The sequence below is a fragment of the Eubalaena glacialis genome, chromosome 4 (genome assembly GCF_028564815.1).
Source record: "Eubalaena glacialis isolate mEubGla1 chromosome 4, mEubGla1.1.hap2.+ XY, whole genome shotgun sequence".
NCBI classification, from domain to species: Eukaryota; Metazoa; Chordata; class Mammalia; order Artiodactyla; family Balaenidae; genus Eubalaena; species Eubalaena glacialis.
Genome location: NC_083719.1, coordinates 13210925 through 13235024, shown reverse-complemented (window position 1 = coordinate 13235024; position 24100 = coordinate 13210925). Strand labels below are relative to the sequence as shown.

At 41.9% G+C, this 24100-nt stretch overlaps 1 protein-coding gene across 1 annotated transcript in view; it reads right to left on the bottom strand.

Annotated features, from left to right (window-relative positions):
- Positions 1–22730, bottom strand: part of FBXL7 (F-box and leucine rich repeat protein 7) — a 416917-nt gene extending 394187 nt beyond the window's left edge. The window contains exon 1 of the mRNA XM_061189140.1: positions 22428–22730. Within this exon, the coding sequence (XP_061045123.1) occupies positions 22428–22464 (37 nt within the window). The 5' untranslated portion in view covers positions 22465–22730. The remainder of the gene's footprint in view (positions 1–22427) is intronic.
- Positions 22731–24100: the final 1370 nt, after the last annotated feature.

The following is a 24100-nucleotide window of genomic DNA, read 5'->3' as shown; positions in this document are numbered from 1 at the left end:
GTGCACAGGTGACTGCACTTAACCAGCTTCAATGATCCCACTTGCAAAATGGAAAGATAGGATGGGAACATTCTAGAGATGGTGGGGTCGCATTCTAAAAGTACCATGATAAAAAGAAGGCATTGCTATGGATTTTTAAAAACGAATGAGGTCAGACTCATTCATTAGTAACTATATGAAAAATAATTTAAAAGTTTGAAGACAGGTACCTTTTCAAGTGTTCCTTTTCCAAGAGAGACAGTTTCTCTACTTTTCTACATAAAGATGTACTGAAATTGAGTAAATACAGAGAAGAGCCACCACTTAGAGTGGGCTTACAACGTGCCAGGAACTTTCAATTCATTTAGGACTTTTTAACTCATTGAAAAATCTCACAATTGCCCTCTGAGCTAGGTACTGCTATTCTCATTTTAAAGATGGGGAAACTGAGGCACAGGGAGGTTATTTCTCTGGCTGACGGTCATATAGCTCATTAAGTGACAGAGCCAGGATCCAAACTATGAGATGATAGACATATATGCTATAGAAAAAGGCTTCTGCAGAGAGCTAAACAATATCAGAAATTCGAGAAAACACTCTCGAATTCTAAACCCAGTGGAACAGATGATAAACATAACAGGCTCTGGGAGGAGGGGGTCCACCAAACATCTCACCCAGGCATCTTCCCTTTCCATAGGCCTGAGGCCACTCCTGTCCCTTCCTCATGGGTCGGGACATAAGTTACAACATACAATTAGCTGCAGAAAGATTAATGTAGGCAAGTTGAAGGTTACCTATATTATAACTTAATCTCCTATGATAAATGGATAAAGTAGAATCCAACACACCACCTGAGAAGAGATAAAATTCAACGTTTGGTTATAATAAGAAAAAGAGGAAATTTACTGACCTGCCAAAGTTAATGAAATTGCATGAGTTATTCTTCCAAGCCATAACTGATAATAACACCAATGCTCCAAAGTACATTCTAATAACTTCATAATCCTACCACATCTGGGTTAAAAGAGAGGAGGGTCATCGGCAGCAAGGAGGAGAGAAATCACACACAGAGACATACAAATCATTTCCCATTTTCATTTTAAAATATAAAAGGGAAAGTAAAATATAAGTCCACTAATTTGAAAAGAATGTCTCCAGCCTCTCTAAAAGAGGTTTATCAGTTCACTATACACACGAGCCCTTCCATCTCCCACGAAGGAAGCACCATTTACTCACACTAATGGACCATAAAATCCATTCCTTCAAAGTGTACTTCACTGCCTTAGTCAAGCCTTTTGCTTAGAGTAGCAAGATTGCGCACATCTTCCAAATCCCCAAATCCACTGAGCGCTGAAAGCACACGGGGAGTCACAGGTCTGTGGTTCTTCATGAGAATCCAGACGGAGCCACTCCACACACTAGGTTACTTACTGGATGGTGGAACAAAACCAGCTGGGTAAAACCTTCTAGTTTAGTTTACTGGAATTCTATGCCCAAATTTGCTTAAATGGCAACACAGTAAACGCTGAGAGCCATGCACCATCTAAATTAAATCCACATATCATCTCTCCCAACACCCAAATTAACGATGGCAAATGAACCGTCACCTTAAACGTCATCTCTTTACGTTGAACATTAGCTTGTAGGGTAAAAACTGCTGATTCTGTCCCAAAATCCATTCTCTCTTCCGCAGCAATAATTTAAAAGGCCACATTTCCAAGCCTCACGGGCAGCAAGGTGTCAATGTGCAGCTCTGTCTGGGTCAACAGGATGTGAACAAAAGTGATGCTACAACGTCTGGTTCATTTTCAACCTATAAGAAAGCCACTTGCCCTGGAGTTCTTTTTGATCTTCCTGGAAATCGGGACACATAGGTGCAGATAATGTCATGAGACTGATGGGTCAAAAAGATGGAAGGAACCATATCCCGGTATGACTTATCATGTGCCATCCTGACTGCTCACCTCTTGAATATTACATAATTTTAAAAAATTCTTTCCTTTACTGTATTTTTGTAGTCTCTTATTACAGCAGCTTAGTTTTACCCTAACTAATAAACTCAGTGAAATCGATCCGTTAGTCCCACTTACCCTAACTTAAATCCTCTGTAACAGCACAGTCCAATGAGACTTTCTCAATGATGGAATTGTTCTGTATCTGCACGGCCCAATATGGTAGCCGCATGGGGAGACCGAGCCCTTGCGATGTGGCTAGTGTGCTTCAAGAACTGAATCTATGATTTTATTTAATTGTAGTTAATTAAAAATTTTAAAGCCACATGAGGCCAGTGGCCAGTTACTACTTTATTGGACAATGTAGTATCTGGAACATGTAAAGTTGTGAATGTACAACAATTAGGAAGACCCATTATCATCATAGAAAGACCCATATTTTAAAGCTTAGAGCTTTTGCTAGAATGTTACAGAGTAACAGAAGGCCTCAAACCACAATTTTCTCAAAGTAGAAGTAGACACTGGGCTGAGACTGAAGTATGCAGTGTTTAGGGTTGTCATTTTAAAGCTGACACTAGCTTATATTTCAACATGAAGGATACTTGGGATTCTTTTACACTACCATCAATACATTTATCTTCCATAAAACTAAACTCAGCAGAAGATTTTTTTGTGGGAGAGACAAATGCAAAGCAGTTAGCAACAATCAGGCTAACCAATAAGTTACTATCTTTATTCCATTACACTGAGACCTGGGACAGTAAAACTTAATTGAGAGATTAAGATTTGGAATGTCTTCTGATTAATCTGGGTACTCATTTTGTAAAACTCCACTTTGGAGAGGTCAAGTTTGAATTTATATTGTAAAACACTACAAAACTCCCAGAAAAGACTTGTGTTATAAAGCAGACAAATGCCATGGGAAACATCCATCTGAAACTTGTAGCTGAGGCTCTGAATACAATTATGAGAAACAAATAAACCAAACTGGGCACATTGCCCAGAGACAACAGTCAAATATAAACTTTGGAGAGAGACAGAAATGAAGGGAGGGTGCTGAGACAAGAAGGGGGTGGCAGGGGGGATAAGGGCAAGAGAGAAGGGGGAACCACGGGTGACGGAGAGGGAGGGGCGGGGAGGGAGGGGAAGGAAAGATAAGTCGCCTAGAGCAGGACAGATAATCAACTAGCAATAGAGGGGCAAACCAAAGAGAAGTGACTGGCCCAAAGTCTTAAAGGCATTCACAAGAGCCCTCATTTAAGCACGTTTGTGGAGGATTTACATAGACACATATAAAATGGACATAGTTTTTTGCCCCAGAGTCAGTTTAGTAGTAACCTGAAAGGGACACTCCAGCCTCCGTTGTTGGATGAACTCGACCAGCAATGAAAACAGTATTTCCAACTCCTATTAAAAGCTGAATCTGAATCTTCACTCAGTAGGAAGAAATTTATAACTGTTTAAAGATTTAACCTATCCAAATACAAAGCAGTAACAAACAGAGAAAGATACACGCAGCTCAATCACCCCTGAGCCTGCAAGCACGTGCAGAGAGAGGAGGCTCATTCTTACACGGGAATTTGGGTGTTTCTTTATCCTGCTTTTTCTAATAAGTTAGGAGAATCGCACCCAGTTGTCCTTAAGGACTTGGAACTACAAAACTTCAGTGCTGCAATAGTTTTAAATCAAATGATATTACCCAAAGAGGAGTAGACTTTGTGTGCTCAGAATCAACAGCTAAAATTTTTATTTCCCAAAGTGGAAGTGTCTTAAACTCTAGTTTATAAACATTGCCCAGACATACAATGTATTGTAGAACAATGGACTAAGGGCTGGACCAGGACATGTGGCTTCCAATTCCAACTCTGCCTGAAGTCAGTTAATAATAATGATAATAATAATAATAGCAACCTATTTAATTGACTCTAAGCTCCTTTTCCCCACCCCTCCCACTGCCCATTTAACACCTTCATCTTACAACCAATATTATCTTAAATCACTTTGGCAAATCATACTGTAATTTCGTGAAACCTTCCAGTCATATGTTCTGAGTTCAAGAAAGCAGCAGCCTCAAATCATCTTAGATTTGATGAAATGCAGATTAGAGTAAATCAGAAAGTAGCATTTGTGACATGCCAAGTACTATCACTTTATATCTACCAATTCAATCCACTCTCTGACAACTCTTGGAGGGAAGAACTGCTACTAACTCCATTTTCCAGATGCAGAAATTGAGGCACAGAGAGATTAAGTAACTTGCACAAGATCACAAGACTAGTAATTGGCAGAGCCAATTGACACCCAGGAAGTCTGGCACCCAGGTCTGAGCTCTTAGCCACCACGCTCACTGCTGTACCTCATACAGGACTTTGCATATCTTTTCAAGCATTTGGTACCCAAGCTTCTTGTTAATCTCCAAAGGAGTGCACTGGACTAATCATACTAATCATCTCTAGGGTCTAATCCACCTTTAAAACTCAGAGTGCCCTGACATGGAAGAGAGTACATCACTTCCCTTTGTAGGGCTGATACCATATTATTAAAGAAACAAATGCTACTTTATGATTGATTTCTTAAATTCCTTACAGAAGGATACTGTTTTTCTCTTCACTTGCAGAAAAAAGAAAAAGAAAACAAGCTTACAGGACAAAACTGAGGCATTTTTGTTCTTGGTTAAATATCAGTAATTTTAAATAAAGCAAATATTACCCTTTAGGAAACCCGACCACTACTTTTGTGCCACCTTCTGTCTAATTCAGCCTTTTCAATTTCTGTAGGATTGGACATTGGTGGACAAACTAAATCATAGCAAATAAATGTGCAAGAATCTGGCACATAGCAATATCATTTGATCTTGTAACTTTTAAAATAGGAACAATAAAGTGCGCATATATATACACACCACACACACGCACGCGCACACACACACACCCCCAATTTGTGTGTGTGAACGGTATTTCACATTGATTGAGGACTCTTGAAACAATGGGATTTTTTCCCCCAGTTTTAGAACCATGAAAATGTCCATCACTGTATGAAATGGCATAGAAAACTACACATCAGAGTGTTACTCCCTGAACTTATTTACAAAACAGAAATAGACTCCCAGACATAGAAAAACAAGCTTATGGTTACCAAAGGGGACAGCCGGGGTGGGGGAGATAAATTAGGAGTTTGGGATTAACATACATTACTATATACAAAATAGGTAAACAACAATGACCTACTGTATAGCACAGGGAACTATATTCAATATCTTATAATAACCTATAATGGAAAAGAATCTGAATCACTTTGCTGTACACCTGAAACTAACACAACATTGTAAATTAACCATACTTCAATAAAAAAAAGAATATTACCCCCTATTAATACCAGGTCTATCTTCAAATCCCACAAACACTGGATCTCTCTACTTCACAGGAATATCCAGATTTGCCATAATAAAAAAATAGCTCAACTCTTTTTCAAATCCTTCATGCAATTAGAACTCAAAAATGAAAACTTTACCAAAAAATAAACCACATTCTAGCTTCCCTGCATCAAGTGCTGATCTAAAGGGATCATCCAAAAGAGGGAGAAATAGAGCATAACTTATGCTGCTCCTGTGACAACTTCTTCTAGCTTTAGACAGGAATTTCCTGTTTTAAAAAATGAATTCTAAAAGCAATTTTTTTTCCAATTTTCTAAGTTTCTGGAAGAATTTATTCAAAGCCAATCCACCAGTTTACTGGGCCAAATCAGGAGAAGTTACAAATACTGTGAAGTAGCTATTTGAGGGAGACACCAACTTAGCTCCCTTAAAAATGAGGTTCTAATGAGGTCGCCTGTCTTGCAAGTAGTGGGATCCAGATTCTAACTCGGGTTGTTTGGCTCCAAAGCTGCTTAACCTGTAACCCCCTACTGTATGCTCTGACTTCCTCACCAGACCCTGAGTCTGCAGAGAACAAGTGAATGTTTTATTCACCGCGATATCTCATGGGCAGGCCATGTCCGGGCCTGACAGATGGAAATTAATAAATATCTGCTGGCTAAATGAATTAATAAAGGAACTGAACAATTTAGATGAGCGAATGCCCAAGTGTATCAGTCCCTGAAAAATTCCTTCAGATCCTGGGTGGTGATGACACGAGGAGAGATCAAAGACCAAATTAACTGTCTTGGCCTCCAGAACCAATTCAGGGAAACTCAGGTCAATCAGAACATTAAGGTCTGTGAGCTAACGTGGCCCCCAAGCACCCAAACCAGAAGGCGGAGTCTTTCTAGAACCTTCCATCTCATTCATCCCCTTCAGCCAATGAGTCCCCAAGTCCTTCTACCTTCTTTCCACTGCTGAAACCCATACCTTCTTCCTCAGTCATTATGTCCCCGCTGTAATTCAAGCTTTCATCTGCCCTCACTTAGCCATTCTTCCTCCCTCCTACGTATACTACTGTTGGGGTCTTCATGGGGCTCCAGGAATAGCACCCCTCTCTCCCAGTCAGATTCAAAACAAACTGAGGAAATCAGAAAAGAGGAGTGGCAGAGAAAGGAAAATGGCTCCTTTATTTCCAGGAACTCTACTTCAGAGGTTGTATATAGTTTTAGGTCTACAGCCAAGCGGCTAATACTGAATCCAAGTGTTGACAAGCATGAGACCAAAGCCGGTCTACTTCTGGGCAGAAGAGCTTCCCCCAAGAGGAAAACAGAATGGAGCTCAGATGTCGACTTTATTCCTTCCAAATTTACCAACCAGGTAAATACTCCAGGCCAGGAGTTATATTAACGGCACTCCCTTCGCAAGGAGTAGAGAAGAGGAATCTATGTGCCTGGCCAGCAATCTCTCTAAATCTGTCCCAGGCTGGCTGCCTTTGCTAAGCACTGATGCGCCATCCTGCCATTCACAGGGCTTCACGCTGCTTTCACAGCCATGTGCACCGGTCTACTGCTCCAGGTATGGGGCTGAACTCAGATCATCCTCTCCTCCCCTCGTAGTTGACCCACTGGTTCCTGCCTCCTTGCCTGACCTTCCCTCATTCCCTCCTTAATAGCCATGCCTGGCAAGCCCTGACTCATTTTTCCAGACCCAGTTCAAGGTCATCTCAGATAAGAAGTCCTTGTGAACATCCCCAGCTAAAGCTCACCACAGCCAGGTCTGTCCCCCATCGCGTGCTTTAGTTTTGCCATCCATGGCTCTTTCAGTACTTTATTCCATCTACTAGACTGCAGGCCCCTAAATCAAGAACAATTTCTTATATTTTTTACCCCTCAAAACCGAGCACAGATTCTGGTACGTGGATACCTACAAAGATTTACTGGATTAGAGAGATGCAAGTAGCTAAATGCAAAGTAGGACATAAAAATTCCATACAAATAAAATGCCACAGTGGATCAGAGGGAAGAAAAAGCAAATCCAGCTGAGAGCACCTGACATATTCCCTCAAAGTAAGGGGTTAATAAGCATTATGAACAAAGATATATCTAAGGGAAATCAAAGAAAATTTTATTTTAAGAAGTTAACATTGAATTGGGCCTGAACTGAGCAGGACTTGATTGGTAATCAAATAGAAAGAACAGTCCAAGAAAAACAAAACCCATGACAAAAGACACAAATCTAGGAAAATAAAAGATACATCTGGGGAACACTGAGGTTCCTAGTTTAGCCAGGGTACGGAGTACATACAGAAGAGCATCCTGAGAGAAAGCCAGAGAGGGAATCTGTCTAAGCACACATAGGACCTTGAGTACCAAATAAAATAAATTTCTACTTAATTTACAGACAATAGGAGTCAAAGAATATTTTCTAAGACAGTAGCTGGTTAATTATGCCAAGGAAACTATATAAAATCTGGATCCTTGTAGTAGTGGTAATAACAAACTAATAATTTTTCAATTCCTTCCAAATTTCTCAGGACCGCAGTGACTCTGAGCTTACAGTCATTTGATAATCTCAACGGAACATTATTTGAGCATAATAAAATGACTAATAAACTATTTAGGATGATCAGGAGACTAAATATTAATTTGTCATCATTTTTCATTTTGCTTATGATTCTTTCAACCCACCCCTGCATGTTTCATCCACCTAATGAATCTGTACTTGCCACTGGCCTATCATGTAATAAGCCTTGCCAATTTCCCAATTCTCTTAATAGCCAGTATCACAAAACGCTGATTTCAGGCAGTAATAACTATGACCATCTGTTTCTACTTCGCCATTTCTTCTTCACTATTCAACTACCAACTGTGGTGAGCTTCAGAGATCACTCTTCAAAGAATAGTAGACAAGCAGCAAGATAGAACCACGGAGAAATTATTGAGATGTCTGACTTCAGTGCCAGAGTTGAACAAACGGATCAGACAGATAAATGGTCTCTAGACCCATCTGCAGTCAATTCTGAGTTACAGCAGCAAAACAACTCTGAACAAATTCCAATACGGCTCTTCAAAAACAGCACCTGGAACTATAAGCCTGTTTTTGCTCTTTTGCCAGCCAGCTATGTACTTTTGGTCAAGTTACTTTAGTGCATGGGGCTTTATTTCCTAAATCTATACAATGAAAGGATTAGACTAGGTCCCCAAGCAAAAATCCATTCATGTCTCTTAACTGTCAGATGAAGGCTCCCTTTTAAGAACAGCCAGGATTCCCAGAAAGATGATTTTCCCAGCAGTGGCATCCTGCCCTTGACCACTGCCAGAACAGCATCGTATTCAGCTTCTCCGTTGTCTTATATTGGTTTCCCCAGTAAATAGTCTCTGATATGATTTGAAGTACGGGTGCTTTATTGCGAAGTACCCTTGGCATCACACTTAGGAAAGGCAAGGGAGAAGGCAGACAGAGACAGAATTTGGTCTGTGATGCAGGTGCAATATAGGACTCAGCCAGCTGGAGTTCTGGACCAAAGATGGCTCTTCAGAGTTGCCCCAAACTGTACCCCCGCCTCAAAAAGTCATTCGATGGGGGTTGCTCCCTTGCCCTGCGTGAGAGTAATTTCCGGAGAAGCCCTGAGCCATGCTGGGGGTATGAGAGAGTCAGTCCCGGAGGGGCTAACTGCACAGAGAAGGAAAACAGCATTCACCTCAAATCTTCTGAAAGTAAGAAAAAAGGGCATGAAGCATGGTGAGTAAGAAAGAAATGGATTTAAAAGAAACACCTGGACTCTGTATGACCTTAACCAAACTCTTTCATTTCTTTGTGCCTCAGTCTCTTTCGCTGTCAGCTGATCTGTGGTCAATTTCACCATGAACACATCCAAGATTCTATTACATGTTTCATTCTTGGTCTACCCTCAAAGCCCTTTTATTACCTACCTCAAGGCTTACAAAGATTGTGAAGGAAAAAACCCCACACATATCAAACCTCTCCAGGAGCATTTGAAATTCAACTCCATTAACTGTGAAGAGTTGATCAACAGCAGCAAATTCAAATCTACACACCACAGTGGACACACAGTAATCCCACAATTAAATTAGATTTGCAGGCAGCAGCTTGGAGATTTTGACGTTAGACTGAGTACAATTACTCAGTTAGTTGTAACTTTATTACCCATGCTCCCCCTTGTGAGGCAATTTTCCTTATTGGAAGTAAAGCAACCCCAACCAAAGCATTTAAAAATGATCCTTTTCCTGTTTTTATTAGCCTGTATCAAAGAAATGACTATTTGAAGCACAACCAAGGGGAGGGAATTGGCTTTTTATTGCTCAGTTCATGTTGTGGCTTCAGGAATGGAGAAAGACTCCCCAAGGAAATACTGTCTCTCAAAACAAGCTCACAGGGTGATCAACAGGAGAGGTCTTTGGGAGAGATGGAAAATAGAGAAAATTATTAAAATATAATTAAGTAGGCAAAGTGGATGCAAAATGAGATGTGAAAAGTAAGCTGTTCAGGACAGAAATGTCATGTCTTGAAATTTATAGTAGTCTCCACAATATACATTGTCCAAATGGGGCTACATAAATCTTTCCAACCAGCGGAGCAGCTGTTGATCTTTAAAATCAAAAACCAAAAGACAAAAATGAGTGTATGAATGCTGCCTGTGAATCTGAATTTACGCTCTGGCACTTCAGAACAAACGTCAACCAGGCTCGGTGTCATGCAGAGTAGAATTCTCACCAACGGAGATTATATCCACTCATCTGAGCTGAACACATATTCAGGTAAACAAACAAACTAAAACATACAGTTCCAAGCGGATATCATGTCACAGAACCATTTCAAGTCTGTTCATAAACTACAGACACCTCTATCCCAAGTTCCATCTCAGAAAGCTCGTGTGTTGGACTATTTGCTTCTTCTTTAGTTTGATTCTTACGGTGACCCTTTGTCTAAAGCTGTTCCTCTAACAGATACCATACTATTAAAAAAAAAAAATGGCACTTTAGTTTTAATTGTATTTTTTAATTCCTTATAAGTTACATATTTCTCTTCATTTACAGAAAAAAACAGATGTGAGGAATAATGGATTTTGCTGAATTTATAGAAAAGGGTTATTTAAATAGTCTCATGTATGTATACACGTATACACACACTACAGCTCAATAATGTTTATCTTTTTTTCCGAAATTGATTATTTCACTTCTGATTTTAGTAAGGAGGGAAGCCAGAAACAGAAGACCTACTAGAAACCATTCCAATCATACCAGACACATCTAATAACTTTTATATTTTAGATGCAGAGCCCCCAGCATGAAGTAGATGAATATAGAAATTTAAAAGGATTCATAATGCTATAACCCTTTAATGCAGAGAAGAGAACAGAGCCAAAGGAGTAATTTATTAATTTAGAGATCAATTTTTAAATGCTTTCTAGATTGATTTACTTAAATTGTCACGTAAACTCAATTTCCAAAGCAGCTGAAACAAATATTACCAAACAATACAATTTGCAATAAAAAATAGACAGTAGCATTCTACTCAATACTCATTGAAAATAATTAAGTCCACAATACTGTAAATCAGTGAAGTTGAAATGTCTTCTGCAATTGTTTTTAGCAATGCTGAAAAATACATATTTCATTTTTCTCATTGAAAATAATTAAGTCCACAATACTGTAAATCAGTGAAGTTGAAATGTCTTCTGCAATTGTTTTCAGCAATGCTAAAAAATACATATTTCATTTTTCCTTAAGTACACAAGCTAAACTATTTTCATCCATAAGATAGATCCACATTGTTCAAAATAAAAGTCCAAGTTAGAATATCCTCAGAAGAAAACATGCCCAGAGAAACTTTCTTTTAAGAGTAAAATGTTCAAGTCTAAGAAAAGTTCACTGAAAATATGATAGGGTTTTCATAGGCTTTTTTAGATCCAATAAAGATCATGGCTACAGATTCATCCTCATGTATTTGTTTAACAAAAATATATTAAGGACCTAACACGTGAACAGGGTTACAGTCATGTCGGGTAAGCATGTGGTAGGATGAGCAATAAATAAATACAAAGGAACAAGAAACAGAAAAAAACAAAAAAATAGACAGTAAACCAGAGGACAATGAGTGGAAAGTAAAGCAATTAAAGGCTAAATGACAGTGTGGATTTCTATCACAACAACATCAGAACCTCAGTGACCTCTGATAGCAACTCATCCTAAAGGGCTTGTCCAGGACCTCAACACTTCCAAAGACCTCTGAACAATGTGGTTCTTCAACAGCAAAGGAAACCAGAAGACTGAAGACAATAAGGACTCCAGTGATGCTGATGGGCCCCAATTGTAGAGTTGATTCTCTGATCCTCCCAAAAGTAAAGTAACTTTCTCTATGCATCTAGAGCAGAAGCTTTCAGAAGCAAACACCCCTTACAGCCCCAGCTGAGTTTTATCAGCCAGCAAGTGACACCCTAACAAACAAGGTCATCTTGTCCTGAATATTTATCTAACAATTCACTCTGCATTCTCATTATAATAATCTTACCACTGCAAGGCTGCTCCCCTGAGCAGTGGCACAGCTCTGTGGCCTGAGATGACCAAGAGGGAGCAGGCTTCTCTGCTTCCATCAATACTAGAGCTCCAAAAGCAATTAAAGGACAGGATGCATGCTTGCAGACCCCCACTTTCATCCTTGGGTGCAAGCAATTTAAAATACTGTCACAGGGCTTCCCTGGTGGCGCAGTGGTTGAGAATCTGCCTGCCAATGCACGGGACACGGGTTCGAGCCCTGGTCTGGGAAGATCCCACATGCCGCGGAGCAGCTGGGCCCGTGAGCCACAACTACTGAGCCTGCGCGTCTGGAGCCTGTGCGCCGCAACAAGAGAGGCCGCGACAGTGAGAGGCCCGCGCACCGCGATGAAGATTGGCCCCCGCTTGCCACAACTAGAGAAAGCCCTCACACAGAAACGAAGACCCAACACACCCAAAAATAAATAAATAAATAAATTTAAAAAAAATAATAAAATAAAATACTGTCACAGATGCCTGGTGATAATACCCTAGCATGATTATATTCTTTTTTCTTGCAGCATTTTAAGGGAAGCCATATTATGATGGAAAGTGTATTAAATTTAGAATCGGAATGACCCCATCTATTCGCAACTGTAAAATCAAGGCAAATCATTTAACCTGCCAAGGCCTCAGTTTCCTCATCTACAAACTGGGGATCATGGCAGACACCCCTCCCACAGTCCCTGTGATGATAAATGAGATTAATTTCTGAAACGCTTTATAGTTTCCAAAGCAATTTCCTAGACATCCTCATGGAGACGTCTCCCAGGGGCTAGCAAAGATAAAGGCAAATACAAATACATATTGGAATAATTCCCCACATTAATGGCTGTTTCAAATCCGTACTTTTGAAACCAGAGGGAAATACAAGATATAACTTACAAACTATTTAGGAAGGAAAATGTGCGCACCTCTTTCAGTCCTCCGTTAGCTTTTGTTTGTAAGCAGGTGGCCGTCCCAGGTCAACAGCTATCCCAGCACCAAGATAATTTGCTAACGCTCTGGGGCGAAGTGGGACAGCCTCCCAGCTCTACTAGGCGCTCTGAAGACTCTACAGAATATGCTAATTATTTTACAGGCTGCCATTCTCAGAGACACTAGTCAGCCTGCCAATTTGTCAGCAGATTGGTGCCTAATGAGCAGTTAATTGGCCCTTGGGAGAGCCAGGTAAAGTGAGCTGAAAGTTTCCTTCCAAAATGTCTTTCATTTTTGCTCACCTCATCCATACATAAAACTGTCACTTTCATTTTTAACAGGCTACTTCCGAGTCACTGCAATCCTTTGAAACACACAAACAAAACAAAGATCAGGAAAGACTCTGGCTGCAACTGACATGCCCACGCAGGAGCGGGTCAGGGGCACAGCGGAGAGGGGCACAAAAGCCAGCACAGCCACAGGGATTTCAGATCGGACTGGACCACTCACCAGCTAGCTCTGTGCCCTGGGCAGTCAGCCCGCCTTGCCTCAAAGCTCCTGTGTTGGCAACTGTGAAATGGGATGATCTGTGCCCGCATCCCTGGCTGTCTTGAACTACAGGAATGAGTGTGTGTAACATGCTCGGAGAGGGAAGTAGCATCTACTAAGGGCTCAGTAATGGTTACTATTACTGAAATGACCGAAAATACAGTAAACTTGGCAACAGCCAAGCCTACCAAGTATCTATTAGTAATTGTTTTTGTTCCTTGAGCTAAGATATTTGTAAGAAAAGAGCACTGAGTAGAACAGTGATTCCATTCTTTACGGTACAGGGCAATCAGTGCCCTAACACCAATTCTCTCTGAATTTCTCCTCTTCTTCCCTCTCCTCTTATTTATGTTTCTTCCCCTCCACCCTCAGTCTCAAACCTGTTAATCCTCTCCCTGGGGTCTGAGCCACCTCCGACAGCCGGACCGTGGAAGACCTGGCCTTAGACTTGGACCTAACCCAGAGGCTCCTGAGATTCAATTCGAGTACTCCATCGGGTCAAAGGTTCAACTGCACATACAAGGAGCCTTTTCCTGACTTCTCCGCCTTGCCAAAAAGTGGGTGACTCGCAGCCAGAAGGTCAATCCATGAGCAGAAGAAAAATTCCTGAAATTTTTCTCTAGAAATTCTGATTCCCTTTCCACTGCTACATCTGCTTGGAAAATGCAGAACAGGAATTTACCACAGAAAGGGTAGCAAACAAAAAAATGTTTTAATAACATTTCTACACGTTATAACATTTAATAACATTTAATAACATTTCTACACGTTATAACGTTCTAACATTTCTGCTCAAGGCTTCTAAAGTTACAATTATGAGTTCGTGCGGTGTTAACAACTGTTTTTCATTTTGTTACTGGTTTAGAAGTTAAATAGGGATTGATAGAATGAGCATATCTAATGCACAACCGAATAAAGATTTACGGCTCCAGACAAAGTCGACACTCCTTCACCCAAGGAATGGGGAGAATGGTGACCACGTGTGTAGATTTCATTACTCAGGAAAATTCAGAGATGGTTCATAATCATTCGTGTCAGAAGTTTGAAAGTTGTACGTCTTTGGGGTATGAACTAGCACATTTAAAAAGCATCTGCCTACAGGCTCCCATTCTCCTTGGTTGCAGGGTACAGGTGTGGTGAGGACCTAGGCTGGTCAGATGCCCCTGCCCCTCCTCTGAAGCCTTCCAAGGTCCTCGCTTACAGGTCCCACAAGAACCACTTCCCATGGAATAAACGATATCCGAAATGGAACATGAAGATTTTCGGGAACAATTAGGGAGAGACTCCTAACAAAAGATTTAGTTTCTCCCAAGAGTGTAAGTGACTCCTCCTCCAATTTACCTGTTTTCTTTTTTTAATTGAAGTATAGTTGATTTATAATATCGTGTTAGTTTCAGGCATACAGCACGGTGATTGTTATATATATATAATATATATGCATATAATATATATTATATAATGTGTATACATATTTTTTTTTCTTCAGATTCTCTTCCCTTATAGGTTATTACAAAATATTGAGTATAGTTCCCTGTGCTATATAGTAGGTCCTTGTAGGTTATCTATTTTATATATAGTGGTGTGTATATGTTGTTATTGTTGTCGTTGTTTTAGAAAATATGTGCATCCTTTAGATGTTTGGGGAGTTGCAGATATTGTCCAGTGCTGTCATTATTTAGAGCTGCTCTAGTCTTATGCCCACTTCCCACTTATCACTTACATTCACACTTAGCACGTCGGAAAAGTAGGGTCCCTCTGTGAATCAGCATTTATCATCTTGTTCTGAAATCACTGGCCTCCCTGCCTAGCTTTTCAGTTAGATACTGAACTTCCTTAAAGCAAAAGTCTTATTCTATCTAGAGATTTAACGCAGTGAGTAGATGGAAGAAGAGGTCTAAATTTCTGTAACCAAAACCCAAAAAAAGCTACATTCTGGGAAAGTTCAGCAGATATGGACTTTATCACCACGTGGCAGAACTGCCTGTCTAGCTCATGCACAGAAGACTTGGTGCTGAACAAAAAGGAGTCAGGGCTCCTTGAGAAAAATGATGTCTTTGTGAGGTTCTAGTCAATTTGTAGCTTCTGATCAGATGTCACTAACCAATGATGCCAGTTAAGTCTTATCAACAAAGTTAAAACATTAATTCAAGATAGTCAACACAAGCGCAATTCAGGGTCTTGCTTCAACTTCAGGAGATCTACATGTTTTAGGGTCATAATAAAAGGCACAGTAGGTAGAGTCCGTATCCATTACTGCACTGAAAACAGGACATGTCATTTATCAAACCCAATTTTTGGTTCAGGAGATTATGTACCACCGAAGGCGGGGAAACAAATAAAATCAGTTGATTTTCCAATTAATATCTAAATATATCTTAAAAGACATAAACACATACATGTAACAGAGAGAGAAAATTAACCTAGAGGAAGTGGGGATAGTACTTTTCAACAACTACAAGGATAGAAACGTATTAAGGGGGGGAAGTAGCAATATGAGTTCAAATCAAACAATAACCCTTCATCAAACATAACTGCAACCCACAGACACAGAAAACAAATTTATGGTCACCAAATGGGAAAGGGGGGAGGGATGAATTAGGAATTTGGGATTAACATATACACACTACTATATATAAAATAGATAACCAACAAGGACCTACTGCAGAGCACAGGGGACTGTTTTGTAATAACCTATAATAGAAAAGAATCTGAAAAAAATAGATATGTATGTATGTAGAATTGAATCACTTTGCTGTACACCTGAAACTAACACAACATTGTAAATCAATCATACTTCAATTAAAAAAATAAATAAATAACTGCACATGGCAAATTGTTTGCTAGGGATCTTGGTGTAGGGTCCTATAGTAGACCCCTTAGTTGATGCAGAAATCTCTAGCACAACAATCTTTACTGTGATCCCCCTTCCCATGTGGGAGGACTCACTTCCTCATTAGGCAGCCAGTCTCAGATGTGGGCAGCTCTAATCATTAGCTCGTCCTCAGACTGAGTCAAACCTACCTACGTGCTAGTAACTTACATATCTTGGTCTTTGCTCAGCACTCTGAAATTTAACCTTCATCATGACAGCTCTTCAAATATTATTTTTTAAGGTATTAAGTTTCTAAACTTCATTTATCCCCTTCTTCATTATTCAGAGAATTAATTCACTCTAGATTTTATTCAAGATACTGTCACATATTTTACTACATTCCAAATGCCATGGTGCGTGATATCTAGGAGTTTCCATCAGTCAAAGAGCCAAGCCAAGTAGTCTAATCAACTTCCAGACACACCACTCAATAAGGGCTAAGGGTAAAAGTGATTATCAATTACTCAACATCAACCCAGAATTCATTCTGTTTCAAAGGGCAGAGAGAGCTGATACAAAGTTGCCGTGAGTTGATTCTTAAGGAGAACGAAAAGTTACCTCTCTTCTCTTTCTCCGTTTTAAATATGCAAAAAGATTCCTCAAATCTCTGAAAACACACTGTCAGACTAAAAATGGTACTGATAATGTCACTAATGCTTTGATTTGAGCCAAACAGTGGAATCACTATCATATATCTTCTGATTTTCATCAGAATGAATTTATTTACTGGAGGCAAAAGATGAAGAGCTACATCCAACTAAGAATTACAGAGACCTTTGGAGAGATCTTCGGGTGAGCAGTCACACATCCAGTAAGTCAGGCAACATCTACTGGTTGCAGAATGAAGGGCATTTCCTAGGCTCCCCCTCCCCTCCCTACAAAAGCAGTCACAAACCATCTGCTAGACTACCATTGGATAAAACATATTTGTAAAGACTCTAGGCAAAAAATATGCCCAGTAGCCAGACTGACTCTGTTCCACTCTAGCTACTTACAGAAGACTGACGATGTTACACTTTTACACTTGCATGAAATGATGATGCAAGCCCTCCGGCATAAAGAGTATTCACTTTGGTAGAACACAGTGGTTGAAAGGAACAGTCAACATGCTACATGGATCCTCAGGGCTTAGTCCCTCACTTCTTTTTTTCAGTCTAAATGCCAATTTTTCCATAAGGCCCACAGTGACTACTCTAATTAAAATTGCCACACCCTTCTCTTCCCAACTCCCATCAGTTGTTGTTTTTTTTTAAAGACTTTTTAGATGTGGACTATTTTTTTACAGTCTTTATTCAACTTGTTACAATACTGCTTCTGTTTTTTATGTTTTAGTTTTTTTGGCCAGGAGGCATGTGGGATCTTAGCTCCCCAACCAGGGATGAAACCGGCACCCCCTGCGTTGGAAGGCAAAGTCTTAACCACTGGACCACCAGGGAAGTCCCCCCATCAGTCTTAATTTGACAATTTTCTTTATGCAGAGACTTAGCCCCTTAGAACTTACCACGTGGTTTACTAAATGTGCGTGTGTGCACACGTGTTAACTGTTCCATTTCACCTCCCTCCCAACACACGTGGACACGTGCACACAGATGAAGATAAGATTGACCAGGACAGGATCTTTATCTGTTTACTGTTGTATTCCAAGAATCTAGAGGAGTTCCTGGCACATGGTAGGAAATAAGAAGTCAACATATATTGGTTGAATGAAAGAATGAATAAGTAACTCTGGGCTTACACAGACTTGGCCCTGAGTCCCAATTCCACCTACGCTACCTGTAGGATCTTGGGAAAATGATCATCCTCTCTGCACCTCTGTTTCCTCAGCAGTAAAATGGAGACATAGGAACACCTACCCCATAGGATCAGGATTGTCATGAGAATTACATTGTAACAGGGAAGAACAAAATCTGACTCCCTGCTGAATCTGTTTCTTTTACTTTAACCTTTGCTCTCCTGTTGCTTTTTGTTACTATAATCACTAAAAGGATGTTGTCTATAGCTACTGGCGTACCTAATGGCCTCCCTCAGGGAACCCTGCCCCTCTGCCTAAATGTTAAACAAGTGCCTTTGTTCAGTTCACAGGGAAACATTCTGCCCACCTGTGAATGGCTGTAAGAAAGAAGAAAGTAACACATCCCCTCCCTGAGGCTGGCCAAACCAGGAGATGTTTTGCAAGACTTATGGTCTTTTTATTTTACTTCCTCACCTCCCCCCCTTCTCTGTTCTATAAAAGAAACTAGCATCCAGACCCCATAAGATGGTACTCTGGGACCCTAGTCTGCCATCTTCTTGGACGCCCGGCTTTCCGAATAAAGTTGCTATTCCTTGCCTCAGTACCTCGTCTCCCGATTTATTGGCCTGTCGTGCAGCAAGCAGAGTCAGCTTGGGCTCGGTAACAACAAGAGTCAGTGTACATGAAGGGCTCAGGATCATGCTTGGACAAAGTAAGCATTCAATAAATGTTACTTGCCATCGTTACTATTCTTTCAAGATATGCTTCCCGAAGTGGTGACGGACTGGCGATGATTTATGCTCCCAGGCAACATATCTGAGAAGCACAGATCTGCGATGGTGAAAAGGGACTCAGGGCGTTGATAGAGCAGCAGGGCTACCAAGGTCAAGCCCCATCACAAGGCCTCAGCAGCTCCAATTCAACGACAGGCAGGATTTTACAAAGAAGCTGTTAACAGTGTAAGGACGACAGACTCAGCCCTGCTGGAGTAGAATAAACATAACAACGAGAAACCACCGAGTGAGTGAGGGTGAGGCTGGAAACCTTAAAAGGCAGGAAAGGCAGCTCCTCTCTCACTACTTGAACAGAGAGATTTGTTTATTTGGTTTAACTGGAGTCAAAGCTAATGGTTCTAATGGCTTTGAATCACCCCAGCTTATTCTCCAGATTTCTACACATGGGCTGTAACTTAAATTTTATGAAAGAAGACAAAGAGAAAAAATCAGCCCTCCATAATAAGAGTTTACCGGAACATACTAATCATTTAGACATTCGCTTATATTTCTAGAAAGCCGAACATCAGCAGTGGTGTGCCAACTTTTTGCTGGAGCAAAATCCAAGTCTGTCTAGAGGCTGCCAACTAAATCCTTAACCTGAACGTTCACTAAGTATTTAGGAAAACAAAACACTGGAAACACCCAATATTGATAAACACATAACTTTAATCTCAGGAGAAAAAGCAGAGACTGATCGAGTTAAGAGAGAAAGTGGGAATGAGTAAAGAAGATAGAGATGAGGGTAAAGGGGATAACAAAGGGATTGGGGCATCTACTGATTTCAGGGCAATAATAGTCTTAACTTCCCTATTTATTACAACATGTCTTCCCAAGGCGAATCTCTGTTAAGTGATCCATTAAGGCATTATAAGAGCAAACTAAAATGAAGGACTGCATGTTCAAGGATGAGCATGACAAATAAAGCCAATTAAAAAAAAAAAAATTCTCTCCTCACTTTATAGAAGAAAGGCCTTAAGATTTGGGGACAACTGAGCAAGGTCACAGTAGCTAAGTTGAAGCTGGAATCAAATGTCTAGACTCTCAAATCAATGCTTTGCATCCCATACCAGAACTGCCTCGAGCTTTTAACATGCATGTGATAAGTGGTTCAGATTCTGCATTTCTGACAAGCTCCCAGGTGATACTGCTGCTGCGGGACCTGGAATGATGCAGAAGTAGGAAGCCTCTGTCCCATTGCACCTGCTAAGGTAAGTCTTGGGAATATTTTTTTTTAACAAAAAAGATATTTTCCAGGAGCAGGAGAAAGTGAGATTACAGATGAAATACTGAAGTTTTGAAAGTTCTAATAATTCACAACAATATCTGTAAAATTTCAGGGCCATTTACATGGTGGTGTCAGCTCCACTAGTAAGTAAAATATACTGAAGTTACAGTTTTTTAAAGTATACACAAACACCAATGTTTTATAGTTGGGGGATCTCTCACTGAGCCATTCTGTGGATATGCATTTGTTGATAATTTGAAATATACCGCACCTAAATTGCACTAAAACTATGAAACTCTCTTAATTCTCAGTCTGCTTTGATAATAGGAATACTGTGTCTAGGAGTTGCTTTCACTTTCTTTGAAAGTTGACATTTTAGATAAGAAAGATTTAGCTAAGGATTTGGTGTGGCAGTAACACACCAAATTCCAAAAGGCTTATCTGCATAGATTTTACCATCCAATAGCACAATGTAATAAAGCTGACCATACCCAACTACATATATTATAACCATATAATACATTACATATATTATAATGACATATATTAGGAGAGGCCCAGTGTAACTGGGGAGAGAAAAGATTTTTGAAAAGCTCTTGTTATTCGATTTCTCTATTTTCCCCCCACCTATCACAGAGGAATGGCGATGCACTTGAAGAGAGTTGATGAACGCTGAACACAACGTGTCCCTCCAGCCAAAACTGTTACCTCCCAAAGCTTCCTTTTGGTCCCCTTGAATCAGCTGAGCCCAAGAGATTTTTCCTATAAAAAGTCCACAGTGTATCTAAATCAGATCCCAGTAAAATTTCGCTTCAGCTGAAGTGAAAATGCAGAGGTAGCATTTACGGATAACAGCTGGAGAACATTAGTTCTCTGTCTCTCCTTTTCTCTCCCAAGGGTTGAAAACTCCACTGTTCAGACAGGAAGTAGTCATACACCACACACTGTACAATGCGAGAACGCTGGGATCTAAGAACAAGTTGCAGAGGATTAGGAAGAGTGTGAGGGGTTTTGTTGAAAAACACAGAGCAGTGACTCTGTGTTCCTCTTGGTGTGTCCATTCCCCCCACCAGTGTTCAAATAGCATAATGTATGCACACCCAGAACTGACAAGCACACACTTCATTCCCTGAAAGCTTCTTTAATAACTCAGAGTAAGGAGGCTTAATCTTTCTTTTTTCCACAATTTTTTAAAACATTTACTTCAAGAAGTTTTGGGAGGTGGCCAAGATTCTCCAATAATCTTTTTTGGCATAATTTCATGGCTGCTCTCTAAAAAGACCACCTTTTAATTTTTTAAAAAAGAAATTGTCAGGGAAAAAAACCTCTTTCACATAACTGCCCAGAATAAGGAAATATATATATTTCATATATATATGTGGAATTCAAAACATGATGCTCTGGAAAAGAATGATTTAAACAAAAGGTTCTTGCGGATACGGTTTTTTAGGGTCGGTTTCTGCTGTAATTCCACAAAGCTGCTGAGAAAGAACACAGACGCAAACATGGGGAGAGGCATCCACATTCTGTGGCCACAGCTCAAAGTTTTGAAGAGGATGATAGGAGTTTCCCTAACACCACAGGCTGAAGAGCCATTCTGCATTCCTACCAGTCTTCAGGCGCTGGACCCCGTTTCTAACCGCCGGTCCTCTGGGGGCGGGCTGTAAAACCGACCCTGTCTCTTGCACTCTCCTCCAGCCAAGTTCACGAAAAGACAAACCTTCCTAACTACTCAACTGCGGGAAATGCCTTTGCCGTATGCATATGAGGGGCATGCAGTTAATCAACCGGGTTACAACACTACGGTTCTATGCAAAGGGCGGGGAGGGGCGAGGGAGAAGCCAACCCACATATCCATCATCCTTTTAGGAGTAGGTGGAGTTTAAAGTTTCCCCAACTTCCAAGTTCCCACTTGACAGGCAATATTTCTGTGCAATTTCCAGCCCCACGTAACAGATGGTCCTCTGCCCGTCTCGAGCCCCGAGAGAGCCCAGACAAAGCCCCCCGCCACTCCTCGCCTCACACGGCCCCTAGGTGGTCAGTTTTACGAAGCTGTCAGCTCGGGGGGCAGTGAGCAGAGAATGGAAACTTAACTTCTTCCAGAAGTTTTTCCTGCTACAGGAGAGTCCCGGGGACTGGTGTACAAAGGCCTGGGAAAATTTTCACTGCGTTGTTTTTCCAAAACGTCTTCCGCCCTCTGCCAAACCGTCATCCGAAACCCCAGATGCCCAGGGAAGGGAAACTGAGGCACATGGTTTCAGAAACAGACAGAAATGCAACTCGAGCCGTCCCAAAGGCAACCTGGGAAGTTGCGTAGAGAGACCCCCGCGGTGGGAAAGCATCCTCGGGGCGCCGAAGTACTCAGAGCCAAAAGGGAAGGTGACGGCCCAGACAGGGTGCCAAATGGGGATGCGCCCCGGCAGCGTGCGAGAATCTTCCTTCCCAGACGGGAGGGCGAGGGGAAGGGAGGGGGGCGCGACTGGGGAGTTGTGAGAACTGGCGGCCCACTCACCCTCACTGCCGTACTGTTTGCCATTGTTCGCGCCCATCCTGCCGCCGTCATGCCCGCCGTCTCCCTGGACACTCCATAGGTGGGGCGCACCGCCTGCGCGCTCCGCCAGAGGAAAGCCCGCCCGACGGGACCTTTAGCTGCGCATACCCCACGCTCCGGGGCCGACCTCCGGACGGGGGCGGCCCCCGCACTCCGGTGGGAGGGGGCGCTCCGTCCCCTCCTGGCACCCCCGACTGCGCCGGGTGGGGCCGGGGGGCGGCCACCGCCCTTAGAATCCGCGTTCGGGGCCGGCGGGCGCAGCGCCGCGGAGAGCCCGCGCCCCGGGGCCGCCCAGAGGCTCGCCGCGCCGCCGCCGCCGAGTCCCCATCCGCCCGCCCCGATCCCCCTGCGGTGGACGCTGAGCCGCGCGGGCGGCCGGGGCTCCCGGGCTCCGCCGCTTCCTCCGGGCGCCCCTGCGCACCCGCGGCTTCCCCGGGGAGGGCGCGGCGGCCACTTGTTGCGGGTGCCCGGAGCGAGCAGAGACTCGCGGCCCGGCGCCGCTCGCCCAAGGGCCGGACTTTTGTTAGCGCCAGGCGCCTCCTCTCGCCGCCCAGCGTCAATCACAGCTGGAGCCCCGGGGAGGAAGGCCGGCCCGGAGATGCGCGGCCTTTTAAAGGGGCAGCGCGCCTTTTCGGGGCTCCGGCTTCCAGCCCCAGGCTCGGCGCAGGCCCTGCGCGCCACCAGCGAATCGCTTCGAGCGAAGGAACACGCTCTTGGCTCTATTTTACTATTGTTCTTTTACCGGCTGGGCCCCTAGTTAGTAAGATGAGCTTCCGGGCGTCGTTTGAAATCCCTTGGGTTTGCCTGCAGATATGGCCTATTTTAGGTGTGGTGGCATTTAAAATCAACACGCATCAGAGGCTGATTCTGTCTGACAACTCCAGGTAGGCGTGCTGGTATCCTCCTGTGGCTCCCACGTTTGGGACTGAGGCGGGGAGACGCGAGGGAGGGAAAACTTAAGGGGAGCTTAGCAGGGAGTCACTGCAGAGCCAAAGAGATTCCCCGCCCCGGTGCGGAAGGTTTCCTGGCTCAGAACTTTTAAGAGCTTCCGAGCCAGGAAGTGTATTTTCTCTCCGTTTCTATGATTTTTTTTTTTTTCTTCTTGTGGTTGGTGTTAACCTTTGTTTAATACATTACAACCTCTTTTGGAGATTTATATGGCACTTCTAGAGTCTTAAAATGGCCCTTTGGTGTTCCCTCCTTTAAATGGAAAAAGGAAATTCTTCTTAATGTTTTATTCCCTTTCCATGTAAGTACCTAGATTTTTATAACACTGCATCTTAGTGAAGACCGGGGCATTCACAGCACAAATTACTTTGTACAGAAGCAAGCACACAGCGCAATTTCTCCTTATAGGTGTTAGATGTTTTAAGTTAAATTAAACTTACATAGTGATACATATATGTGTATGTATATATATATATAATATATAAGCATTTATGATACCTGAATGGAGATCCAGGAATTTTGTAATTACCTTTTTCTTAAAAGGCTTGCGACCACATGCAGAAATTGTCAGTGACTTGACCCTCTGTAGATTCTATTTGGGTAATTTCCTTTAATTTAATACAATCTTCTTTCTTAAAGATAAGCTAAAATATCATGTTTCCAAATTTAGAAATCTAGATTTATTG